At 31.6% G+C, this 13,499-nt stretch overlaps 1 protein-coding gene across 6 annotated transcripts; it reads left to right on the top strand.

The window, feature by feature from the left end:
• The first annotated feature begins 3,371 nt into the window (after nucleotides 1-3,371).
• LOC111619980 (proton-coupled folate transporter-like) lies at nucleotides 3,372-10,539 on the top strand. 6 transcript variants are annotated; one of them, XM_023361823.1, is made up of 8 exons: nucleotides 4,146-4,225; nucleotides 4,787-4,895; nucleotides 7,200-7,279; nucleotides 7,355-8,087; nucleotides 9,118-9,357; nucleotides 9,896-9,979; nucleotides 10,067-10,223; nucleotides 10,299-10,539. In XM_023361823.1, the coding sequence occupies exons 3-8, from the start codon at nucleotides 7,262-7,264 to the stop codon at nucleotides 10,348-10,350; spliced, it is 1,284 nt and encodes a 427-aa protein (XP_023217591.1). In that variant the 5' UTR covers nucleotides 4,146-4,225; nucleotides 4,787-4,895; nucleotides 7,200-7,261; the 3' UTR covers nucleotides 10,351-10,539. The 6 variants fall into 6 exon arrangements, with proteins under 6 accessions (XP_023217589.1, XP_023217585.1, XP_023217591.1 ...); XM_023361821.1 differs by lacking the exons at nucleotides 4,146-4,225; nucleotides 4,787-4,895 and adding an exon at nucleotides 3,372-3,798; XM_023361818.1 differs by having other exon boundaries at nucleotides 7,200-8,087.
• Nucleotides 10,540-13,499: the final 2,960 nt, after the last annotated feature.

The following is a 13,499-nucleotide window of genomic DNA, read 5'->3' as shown; positions in this document are numbered from 1 at the left end:
ACTGGACGACAGCCTACCGTTCTGAGAGACCAATGATCAAATCTGAGCGCACAACTCCAGGAATTTTTAAGGAATGGTCTGTCCTGAATATGTCGGGGTCAGGCCCTCGCCACCCGATTGCCTGCATTGTTTATCTGGCGAAATCGACAGTAGTCTTGAAAAAAAGCTCTCTTAGTGTCCACGATACCTGTTCCGACATTAGCATCACAACATCATCGTTAACTTGTGCAGTAATGCCGTGACAAAGAAGCAAGGGCTGTCACAGACTGGCAGCAAATTGTCTTTAGCAACGAATCCCAGTTATGTTTAGGAACGGACGATTGCTATGATAAAATATGTAAAACAATTATTTAAATGCCTCAATTCCGCATTTACTGTTGAGCGGCAAACCATAAACACTGGACTGAGAAAAAGAATCCCAGAGTCCAGGGTGAAAGGTTACATATCTGAATCACTTTTATGATAATAATTTGTGAGATTTTTTACTCTATCTCAGAAGGAAAAGTGCCCCGTTTGCCTGCCTCTGAGATGCAAACGATGATGATATAAGAATTGTTATATTGCAAGAGATTAAAGTAAAAGAAGTGACAATTGCTTATAGTAATTGCGCTTTGCAAGGAGCAAAGAAAAATTTTAGTACTGTTAAAAAGATTACATAGCAATTATTTAATATGAAGAAATCTTCATCCTACAATAAGGATTAAGGCTTATACGAGCTTAGTAAACTTAGCTTAATGGGTGACCTATCTGCCAGACATTGTTCACTCGCATTGCTATAATTACTGTAAAAGATCATCAAACAGCTTCAAAACAAAACCGAATTAGTGGGAGGGTTTATAACGACATAATGTACGCGAATTGCCGAGCGGAGTGAGAAACGAGGCAGAATTTAAGTCGACTTTGTGCTCGCTTATAACGACATCCTAAGATTTAAAAAAATCCAAAAAAGATGCGCATTAGAATCGAAAAAATGTATTTTATTAAAACGTATTTTAAAAAAAACACGTATTTTATTAGAAATTATTTTTTACTGTGTAAATAAATTTTCTTTTTTACGAAGTTTTACATTTAAGAAATATTTTGCCAAATTCGAGATAAAAAAATTTGTTCAAAAGAAAGTTTCTTTTAAAAAATGCAATTAAAGTTCTCGAAATATCACATCTATGACGTAAAATGCGTGACGTAACGCGTGACGCNAAACTGTTTATAAATTTTTATTAATAAAAAATATTTAATACACAACAATAAATTTTAGTTTTTCTAGAAAAGTTTGAACAGTTTGTTTATAAATTTAAAATATTGAAATTTGTTTTATTAAATGTCTAACAAAAGTTGTTGTAAAATAACAATATTACCTTAAAAAAATCATTTTCAACAAGACTATGTCTTGTTTATAAAATCGTACTGCTTGCTGTGTTACTAGCTTAGAGGTATGAAGGAGTACATGTCAGGAGTTGCAATATGGCACAGAGTATTAAGTGCCCAAATCATGCGCGCATAAAAAAACCTGACTTGTAGGTACTCGGGACCGAGAACTGAGTGAAAATAAAATACAAAATGGCGACTCTCTCTACAAACAGGCAAACCGAAGTCAGGTGGTGAGAATTCCACCCACAGTCGTTCAAGGAAATAGACTCTGACCCTAGGACTGAACACGTAGTATTTTCTTTCTTAAATAAAATTTGTAATCTAATTTTGTAAATTTGGGAGTGCTTCAAATATGACATTAAAACAGGGTTTTATGTCGTTACAACTAGGTTTTTTTAACATTGTCTAGTATAGTAAAATCGTGGGACCAGTAAAAATTTGACGTTATAATCAGGTTAAACTGTATATTGTTTGTGCAAAATAAAAATAAAAAAATAATTTCGGACGATACAATAGCCACGATAATTTTTTCAAAGACGAGAAATTTTCGTTAGGCATCGACAAAAATTCAACCCGGGCCAACACGCAACGGAGAGAAATTTCGAAATTGGATAGGTTAATTTCATCGAAAATGCATGGTGGACGACCTCGTGGTCGTGGTTGGCGAAGTTTGAACGATCGCACCCAAAAGCAGCGATACCAAAGAAGATTGGAGAATGAGAAAGAGATTCGCTTTGAGCGTCAAAGTGATTCCGCTTAGTAGTGTCTTCGAGACATAGTCGTGTCCCAAATATGGTTTTGCCGTTTTACTTGTTTAATTTAACCTTTTTGATTAATATTTAAATAATATAATATTTTACCAGTTTTACCAGTATTATACAGTTGTCCAACAGAAGAGTAATCTATCTTATTTACAAATGTTTTCAAAATAGACAGTTTGACCGGGCCCTTCTAAAAACCGGGCCCTAGACATTTGTCTCATTTGTCTATGCGATGATCCGGCCCTGCAGATCACCCATGTGTAACGTTGCTATATCTCAGTAAACTAAACAAATTTGAAAGAAGTTTTTTTTATGGTTATCGTAGCTTCGGCCAGGTGCACAATGTGTCAGTCGTGAGAGACGGGATGGACATATCTGGGACGGACCTGATCAAAAAACTTCTGGGTTTTCTTCGACCCGTCTGAATTCGATCCGAGGAAGCATTAACGTATTGCTTCAGCCATCCGGTTGGCAAGAGGAGGTTTTAGAAGGCTCTGTTAAGTTGTATTGTTAATTCCACAGAAATTGTTTCTTTGCTATAAAATTGTAATAACTTATTTTCATGTTCATCATGTCCGAATTAATAAAGTATCATTCAATTCCAAAATTAACGTACGAATTTAAAATACAGTAATAAACATTTGAAAATATTAAATAAACTCTAAAAATAAAATAAAAAGTTTACGATGTAGGGGTTACAAGCACCATTACAAAATTGTTCCAAGTACTTATAGAAAATTCATAATTGAAAAGTTAGATTTACTAGCCACAATTCTGACCACTACAACAAAATTCCAGCAACGAATTACATGTAACTTCCCAGCAAAAAACATTAATGTTTCAGAAACACAGTCACGATAGACAAGGACAATAGTGAATTATTTGTGGCATTATCTGTTATAAAATGTTATTAAAAAGTAACTTTTATATTATTCATTATTATAAAAATGCAAAAAAATAGCTTAATTTTGAGGGTAGAGTTTCTAAATGTATTGTAATTTAATAACGAATAAAATTTCCATTAAGCCCGACTGCACTCGAGATATGACACATGACCCCCTTTTTCTCCTCACCTCCTCGACCTTAAACCACCAAAACTTAATAACATTAATGTGTTTTATATACAAGTTATCATTCCAAATTTTGTTTCTTAATCTTTATCCTGAGATATTAAATGAAATAACGCTATCATAAACACACAAACATACATATCCCGGATACTGTCTCAGTTTTTTTGTGTTTTTGGGGTTCAGGGTTGTATCATAACGTCGAGATTCTAAAAACCCGGAGGATGAAATGTGACGCGATTACAATGTTATAACAATCAGAAAAAGTTTGAGACGATTACAATACTTTCTCGTGTTATAACAGCCGGGAAGTAACAGGATCAAGGACGTTCAGAATTGTGTGATCGTCTGAGGTCGCTGTGGAAACATGACGTATCCTCGATCTAACCACGTTTCCAATATTTGAATTCACTTTAACTCGATAAAAGTTTTCAAACTCATTTGTTTATTTAGTTAATTAATCTATATATATAGCTTTTTATCATATTACGCATTCAACTGGACTTTAAACGAGTATAATTATTTTGTTATCAGCAAAGGTTAAATCGCATTACTTGCTTTCTCCTTTCGGAACTAATTACACTAATGTCAAATTAATTGAGGTAAGTGTCATATTAAAATTTATAGTTATTGCTTATTTAAGTATATTTATTTATTCCACTTGCGACTAATTTACAATCAGAAAGACAGGCAACATTCAGCAGAAATATCGCGATTTTCGCTCGTATTGAATAGGATTAGTGGATATTGTAATTTGGCACGAGAAAATGAACGTTGCGAATTGCTTTCTTTAAAATATTTTATCTCATTCACCATAAAATCGAAAGAAATCAATACAAAATCGGAACCAAAACCAATAACACTACTTCGTTTTCAAATAAAAACACGTATTGTGCTGTCATCTGGTGTTTAAAAATGTCATATAGATTTTTTTTTACTTGGAATTTCNGTTTTCTGGAAATTGCGAGTTATTTTTCCCTCCATTTTGACATTTTTCGTACGAATTTTAATAACGAAAGCTAGCGTAACGTAGGTAACTTAATATTTTTCGATTAATAATTTATCAAAATTGAATAACTTAATTTAAATTAGATACGCTTTAAACCTATATTTGCTGCCTGTAAGGATACCGAATACGTTTAATAATTTTATTACAAATTTCTTAGTGATATTTTAGAAAAAGAGGACTACTTTAGCGTTTTAAATAAAACATTTGCAATTAGTTAATATTCTGACGTAGAGCTTATGACGTAAGCGTGACGCATTAACTGTAACATTGTGCAGATTCGAATTCGTTCCATTTCGTATTCTCCGGCGCCATCTTGAAATAGAAAGTTTTCTGGAAATTGCGAGTTATTTTTCTGGTTTTAGATTTAAATTTTCATAAAAAATATTTAAGGTTGTTTCCATTTAGCATCGAATTAAATTAATTTATCAGATTATAAATAATATTCGCTTGGATATTGTCTTATATTCTTTTCAATGAGACAATAAATGCGTTGTATTAGAAAATTAGTTTAATATTTAATTAATTAATCAATCATTTGGATCTTTTCTATTCTTAAAAATTAAATTCTTAAATTATTCTAGGAAGAAGTATCATTCTCAAATGTTATAATCCATTTTCCAGAGAGACGTGGAAACATTTTGGAAACTTCTTGTGCTCAAAACAATTAACAAGCAGCAAAACAACAGACAGGTAATGCGTTTTAATTTTCATTCTACTATGTTATGATACATTGATGCAGTAAAGAAAATGGTATATAAAAGTTAGAATCTTTATTGCACAGTCTATGAGTTTATTATTGTAAAATGATACTTGAAAAGTAATGTTATTCATTCACGCATTTCGCTATTCGAGACAATCTTCTAGAGGCCTCTCTCTGTCCAATGAACATACGATTGTAGATTCATATTGGTCTAATAACATAATATGTACAACTATCAGTTATACTTCTACCTCCCGCGAGGTCACGCGTATAATCAATTCAGTAGGACAGTAATTCCATATACTTATCGAAAGTTATCTTTTAGGGTATTTTTAAGGTTTTCTCGTCTTTCGTTTAAAGATATTATGGCAGTTGATCGCCTAATTAATCAGGTTGCAATTTTACAAAATATAGTAATTGAGATAAATTCAATTGGCAAAATCCATTTTATTTGGTTGGTAGACTGGAGATTTCGGGATTATTTCGTAGATTTGCTGCTTCCACTTATTATCCTTATTACATATAGCATTGCAATAAATCNGCCTTATGGTGTATTACTCTTTATTAAATAATAATACTGTACTGTAATAAGATACTATTTTATACATTATAAGAACAAAGATAAAATATATAAATAATTACAGATGGGTAGAGTTGCCATAATTGCCAAGCATTGATACGGGACATTTATTTAAGTGTTAAATAAATAAAACATGAAAATGGTGGATAGGTAATGCTTTATTTTACTCTGATAAAAAATCAATAAAGTTTAATTAAGCAATCTAATAAAATGAATACGTAGAATAATAAAAAAAATGCAAGTCTAATCCTTTTTAGCCCAGTCTTATTTAAAAGTTGATTTTATTTTCTTAATTATATCGTTTTCTTCTTTCACATAATTATAAAATTGGGCGCAAGTCATTTTAAAATTATAATGACAAATCAAAATTTCTTCAATTGTCTCCACTGATAACCTGTTTCTTTTGTCGACCATTAAGTTGACATTAGGGATAACATTCTCTTTCACATTTGCATTGTGTGTTGGAATGGCAAACACTATTCGTATAACTTTATTACAAATGACTTCTGATCAATGCTTTGTATCTGCAAAAACTTCAGCCATTTTTCTTCCATACTCAATTTCATAGTTGCTTCGCAGTTTTGGTTGATATTATTTTTCTCTAAATAATCTTTTAGATACACAAACTGGTTGAATAGAATCTCTGTGTTGCCAATATCGATTTTTCTTACTTGTAAATATGCAATACATTCTATTTCTTCCCACTCAGGAACTTGGTTGAGAAAACGGGACAAATAGTAATATATACGGTGACAGTCCCGTATATACGGGACGTATTACAACTCTACACATGGGTAATACAGATGAGTTTACTAATGCAATTAAACTATGTAGTTAACTACTAGTTACAAGGTGCAGGGTTTGTATACCTGTAAACTGACTTATTCCTGGGCTGTAGGGCCTGGGAAGCATTCGGCGCCCTGTCTTTGGTCGAGGCCTCTTGGCGGTGTGCTCAGGCCTATCTTGGCCTTTGGGCTAAGCCATTATAACTATGTTTTTGGGATGTGGCTGCTGCCACAGCACCTAATGCTAGGAGACAGTTCACTGATGTCGATAGGGTGAACCAGCTTGCTGGCAGGCACGAAACCAAGACTGGGTTGACTCGGTTGGAGGGTTTCTTAAACTTTAACATATCACTACTACACATACAAATAACTACTAGTTACAATTACTGCCCTAATTTAGTAATTAACACTCAAATAGGGGTCATTTTCCACAAGTCCTCCTCATAGATAATTTTCCCTTAACAGATTATTCAAGTGTTGCATTGCCTTAAACTACTGATCAAGCCCAATCTTGGTTTGTGTGTATTACACAACTACCTGCGTATAAAGAATGATTTTTAAAATACAATACTATCCTCACCAGTAGTGGTGCAGTGGAACATGTTTTCCTTGTCAGGACAAATTTTAACATCTAGTCGTTGCGGAATGTCATATGAAAAATTTGAAAAACTTGTATTCTGAGACTTCACTTAAGAAAGGAAATAAAAGTGTTAAATAAATAGGATAGAATGAAAACTTAACTGTTATTTTAACCTATCTAATGTTTCTTTTCGTATAACTGTGTGTTTCAACTACTTTTCATAAAAACAAAATAACTACATAGTTAACTAGTAGTTCATTACATTTCTTTTTATTAACGTTAACTACTTTTTATGTACTTAGTGCCCATTATTTTAAATAATGCATTAAAAGCCTTTTTTTCTTTCCAGCTGTAGGAAAAAATGTAACTTTAACATTCAAACAACATATTAACAAACGTCGAAGTGAGAAAATGACCATCATTAACCACGTGCGGGAATTACGTATTGAACTTTTTTTATTTTTAATTATGTTTGTTATCTCATTGAAAAATGTATCTCAACAGAGCTTAATATTAGAACGAGTGTGCAGATTCCATTTTGGTTATTCGGAAAAAATATGCAATAATCTTACAGAATACGATTCCATTCAAGCATCTGTACAGAAAATTTCTACTCGTTACAATCTAGGAAGTTCGTTAGTGACGACTCTACCAGCTATTATTAGCACTACACTATTGAGTCCCTGGAGTGATAAGTATGGAAGAAAGTTCCCTATATTAAGTGCTACGTTTGGTTTAATTTTGGAAGGTATAGGATTAACAATAGTAAGCATCATTCGATCGGCGCCTGCTTACTTTATAATTGTAGCGGGTATTCCGTCGGGAATTTTTGGAGGATACTTAATGGCAATTTCGTCTTGTTATACTTACGTTGCAGACATTACAAGTGAAGAAACTCGAACGATAAAATTTACAATTTTGCAATGTTTCTTCGTTCTGGCAGATCCCATTGGAATGGAATTAGGAGGAATAATTTATAAGTACGAAGGCGTTACGGCCGTTTATGGAATAGCTTTATCTGCATTAGTAATGGGATTTTTCTGGGTACTTTTCTTCGTTGGTGAAACAAGAAGTAAAGAGAGTAAAACGAACTTTAAAGTAAAGCTTCGTTACTTGTTTCGATTGGATAATTTAAAAGAAAATGTTCGAACTTGCATTGCTTCTCGTCCTGGAAATGTCAGAATGCAAATATGGTTGCTTATGCTTGCTAACAGTGTTGCTCTGTTCTGCACAACAGGTAAGTTCTGTTGATGTCATTTCACGTTAATGATTCGTGATATATAAGTATAAATAATATAAATAATATAAACGAGCAATTATTTATTGTAACATCGTCACAATGCCGGACTGCAATTTTTAATCATATTTTTAATATATTTAATTTAAATATATGTTCTCCGCCTCAAATTAGTAGTGACTAGTTTACTTGGCGGGGTTATTGCCATGACTCCTGATCTTAATTTTTATGTTACTAGTTATTACAAAAAAAGCTGTTTATTGAAATATACATAAACAGATAAATTTATTCTGAATTTTATATTATTTTAACAATTTTCAGCGTAATATACATTTAGTATTTGCAATATATTGGAGATCCTAAATCAAATTTGCTTTCAAAAATTCATATTTAAAAAAAAATCCAGCAACAATTTGCTTAACTTTCCCGGCAACGTTTAAAACTATACGTGGTGCCATCTGTTATGATATTTTATTATTGAATTTTTTTATATTTTTAATTATTATATGATGGCAAAAAACTTAATTTTGATGGTAGGGATGGGTTTTACAAAAAATAAATTGTAAATGCTAATAACTAATAAAATCGTCATTAAGTCCGACCTTACTCGAGATACGACACACGATACCCCTTTATCTTCCCACCCCGTCAATCTTGAACCACCAATATTTACAAGCATCAATCCCCTTGATACACAAACCTCCCTGAAAAATTTCAGAAATTTTCGACAAAATACACAGGAGTAAGCTTTAAAAAGGGTGAATAAAATCGTGTCCCCCACACATTAACGTCCATACATACAGAAAAAACCTCGAATTTTTAAACGTTTCAAGGTCCCCTGAGTCCAAAAATATAAAAATCTTGGGGGAATTATTTTTTGATCGATTGCCATATTTTCTCTCTGTTATATATAACAGAGCCAGAAAAGTAGAACAAATATAATTCGCATTTTTTGCTTAATTTAATATGATAATATTTAATACTGAAGTTTAAATTATTTAAAATTATAATTTAAAAAAATATTTTTTAGGTTCTACAGCTATAGAATTTTTCTTTGCAAACAGAATGTATAAATGGGATAACACAACATTTTCTACAATAACTTCAGCTCTTAAAGTAGCTCACGGAATATGTCTTCTTGTAGCTGTACCAGTTTGTTCTCGACTGTTTAAAATGTCCGAAGATATAATTGGCCTCTTGGGAATTATTTCTTACGCTGCAGAATTTGGTATTAAGTGTGTAGCTTATCGTCAATGGACGTATTATGTAGGTAAGATCAGATATTATATATATTAAGGAAAATGAAAGAAAGCATAATATCTAGTTGTTGTTTGTGTAAATGTACGCGAGTAGGTTTAGCTAACATATGGGGATCCGGATTCGAATCCTGATCGGTAAAGAAATTTTCGTGCATGGGCATAACTTTCTCTAGGTATGTTAGATATAACAGATCTAATAGAATTCAATATATATTCTTCTCATGTTATTAAATATAGAATAGGATATGATAGCAGTTCTGTCTGAAATATTTGTTATGAATAAGGCTAGGACATCTAGGCATTAAAAATCATATAAACAGTTATACATAAAACTTATAATTTATTAATAGTTAGAAAATCATACATAATTTTTTTCTGGCTAATTGTACTGTACTAGCTTTAGTTGTAAACAAAAGCAGAAAATGTAAAAATATTTTCTGTTTTTTAGAAGCAGAAATTGATGTTGAAAGCTAACCAAAGATTAGTATTATAAATTTTAATATTATTCAAAATGAATTTATCCGAATTTATACTTATGTATTGTTCTAGGTTGTGTTGTTGGATTAATTGGTGGAACTAGCACCGTTGCTGTCAATTCTCATCTTTCTAAACTGGCAAATGAAAATGAATTAAGTAAGTTTTCTGAATTATTATGTTTAAATAAATCATTATTTAATTTTCATTTTATATTTATAATGTACATTAATTAAAAATCTACAGGTAAGATATTTGCTGTGTTAGCATTTTGTGGAGCGTTGATGCCAGTATTTTCAAATATTGTTTTTAACGTAGTTTATGCACAAACTTTGCACATTTTTCTCGGGACATCCTATCTAATGATGACAGTTCTTTTAATGATTCCCGCGATAATTTTTATGTAAGTAATTTTTATGTTATTTCGTGATATATACTGTATTTTAAATCTGTATTTAATTTACGTTTTTTCGTACAGATGGATAAGCAGACAGACCTCTTATTCTCCTATTGATAATGATACGGATTGAACAGTATGATCTACAGAGAACTTTTAGTGACAAACTTAACTGACAAAATATAATTATTCATTTAATTTTTAATTAAAATGTTTTAAATTATGTATATATTTCGGTATTATTCACGCATCTTTCTCTTTGAATATGAATTTTTATCTTTTTTATATTAAATTACAAACTTTAATATGTAATTTGCTACTCCACATAAAAGTATTTATTCTAATAATGTTATATAATAACATAAAAATCAAATCAAGAGATAATCGATATCATTATTAATAAAAGGAGAGTTAGCAACAAATGTGTGTCTGTGTTTATTGGCATCTATTTCGTTTAATATCTCAGGATGTGGTAAAGATTAAGAAACGAAATTTGGCATGGCAGTTTGTGTATAAGGGACATTGATGCTATTAAATTTTGGTGATTAAAGGTGAAGAAGGTGGGAAGAGGTCGCCGCGTGTCATCTCTCGAGATGGATTGGACTTAATGAATATTTTACTAGTTATTAATATTTACTATATATATATATATATACGTCTTAACGTTTGTCTGTCCTTAAGATTTATTGAAAACTAGAAGTAGAGAATTGAAATTTTCTAAGGTTGTGGTGAACACGGTTCCTTCCTTCTCAGAATTTCATATCGAATCGTATTTCTTCTTCTTTTTTTATTATTTTGCTTTCCTCTAGTATCTTTTAAATGTAACTTTACCTTCCCTGGAAACTAAAAAATTTAAAGCATTGAAATTTTGTATTCACTTTACTCACTATTGTCTGTCTTTCTGTCTGCNTTCGAATGCAGCGTTGTGTCAAAATTTCAAAGGAATCGGTAGGAACAAACGAACATTACATTTTTATTTATATAGATAGATAGAAGATGATCCGCTTTAGTTCATCCTCACAGAAAAGCAAACTTAGGGAGTCGTACTCGTAGCGCCATCTGTTGGACATAAAAGCCTTAACCCTAGATGATATCTTTTAATTTATATGAATATTTAACGGAATAATATACAGCCTATGTTCACCCCGAAGTTCCATTCTAAATATTGGTGAAAGAATTTTTGAAATCGGATGAGTAGTTTCGGAGATTACCCCCTACATCCAAACTTACAAACATTACCTCTTTATAATATTAGTATAGATTAGTATAAGGATAAAATCTCATAATAGCGCCAAAGACAATTTATTTATTAATAGTACGAGCTGTACCCGGCCACACGTTGCTGTGGCTCAAAATGTATTTATTATAAATGTATAACACTCCCCGCGGAGAGGAATTTCGAAAAATCCCTTCTTAGTGTACATTCTCTTCACGAACCCTATTAAAACACAATTAAAAACGCAAAAAAAAAAAACATATCTAAAATAGTATAATAGAAGCCCAGTTCTTCACGGTCAGCCTGAATCATGTCTCTCTCCCCCATGGGGAGAATTTCGACATCTATATAATATAAAAACGCGCGTATTCGAATGCAACATTGTTTCAAAATTTTAATGCAATCGGTGAAGAACTTTCGGAGATTTAAGATTTTGAACAAATGAACATTTACATTTTTATTTATGTAGATGATTAATAATATACAAGTTTTTTTTTTTAAATAAAATCTCTTTACAGCCGGGAAAGTTACGCAACTCGTTGCTATATTTTATTATTACTATTATTTTATATATAGGCTATATATAGAACCATTCAAAAACAAAATATTCTAAATGTCAAATTTTTCGTAATAGCTATTGATATTTTGCTTCTATTATCAATCAATTTGCATTTAGCTCTAAAAATTTCGGAATTTTTAAAATTTAGATTTAGAAAATTTAGTTATAAAGTCTCAATTTTAGACTCTAATGACTACTTTTAATCTGTGCTTAAATAGAATATACGACATTTTAATTTTTGTTCATGTATACAAATGTACAATACTATATTTTCTTACTCAATCGTTCGTTCTGATAGATCTGGTTTTCGTTTTGTGTTATATAAATAAGAATTATTGAATTAGCTGTTTATAAATTTAGTCCAGATAATATTCCAGCCATATTTTATAAGCGTTTTCTCCCTTTATGTCATCTGTGATCTGTATATAATTATACTATTTATAATTACCAGTTTCATGATTTAAATACAGTGAAGAGTCGAAAATCCGAATTCGGCGATCGAAAAACGTATAAAAATCTGGATGCGGTCTGGTCTCAATTAGTCTGGATTTTCAACTCTTCATTGTATTAAAATATTAACTACTACCAAATCTGCGAGACCCTGAGCATTGCTTTTTTCGCCTTTATTTAGGCCTATTCTGAATACACATCGTACAATCTGTTACCACTTACAATGAGTATAACAGTGGCCGAGTGGGTAAAACCGCTGAACACTGGTCGTGGTTAACGCCTCGTCAAAGGGCTTGCCATGTGACGTTTCCGGGTTTTCTTCACGTTAGTAACACCTAATTGTGGGGCAGTTTCCCTTAGAAAGACCACTCGGAAGACATCCTCCCTCGACAGATTGCCAGTGTCGCTTTGCTATAACCAAGCAACTACTACTTACAAAGAAAGGAAATTACATGCAGAAACTTGCAATGCAATATAATTACAGCATGTTTGAAAGATTCAATCAGAATATGTATGATCATATTAATTAATGACGAAGAGAATATAATGACTCATACTTTCAAAATTACTATGAAGTTTGTAATGGTATGTTATAAATGAAATATTTTATTTTAATACTTCTGTATTGTTATGTGTATGGTTTAAAAAGGAATAAAAACAAACTTATGAAAAAAAGAAACGCTTATTTTTATAGTAAAATTACTGTTTTCTTTGTCTTTTCATTACAGCTAAACAGAATTAGTTTTAAACAGTGAAGTTACAATAGTAAATATACGTTAAATTCTATTTTAAGTAAGAAGATTTTAGAACACTATGAAAATATCCCTTTTTAAAGGGAAAAATGGGAATTTTGGGGTACAGTAGAACCTCGAAAACTTGGCCTAATGTGGACCGAAGGGTGGCCGAGTTTGTGAAAATGCCGGGTTATCGGGAATGGGGTTAAAAAAGGATAAGTATGCGTGTTTCCTCAGAAAATACTGTACTGTACTTGTATGTATTGTTTGCTTGAGAATACAACAGAGAATAAACTGCCCAAATACCCTTAAACAAAGGAAAA

Source organism: Centruroides sculpturatus, unplaced genomic scaffold (genome assembly GCF_000671375.1).
Source record: "Centruroides sculpturatus isolate CEXI.00-Female unplaced genomic scaffold, Cexi_2.0 scaffold248, whole genome shotgun sequence".
NCBI classification, from domain to species: domain Eukaryota; kingdom Metazoa; phylum Arthropoda; class Arachnida; order Scorpiones; family Buthidae; genus Centruroides; species Centruroides sculpturatus.
Note: the sequence above shows the minus strand (reverse complement) of the source record. Positions and strands in the feature narration are given on the sequence as shown.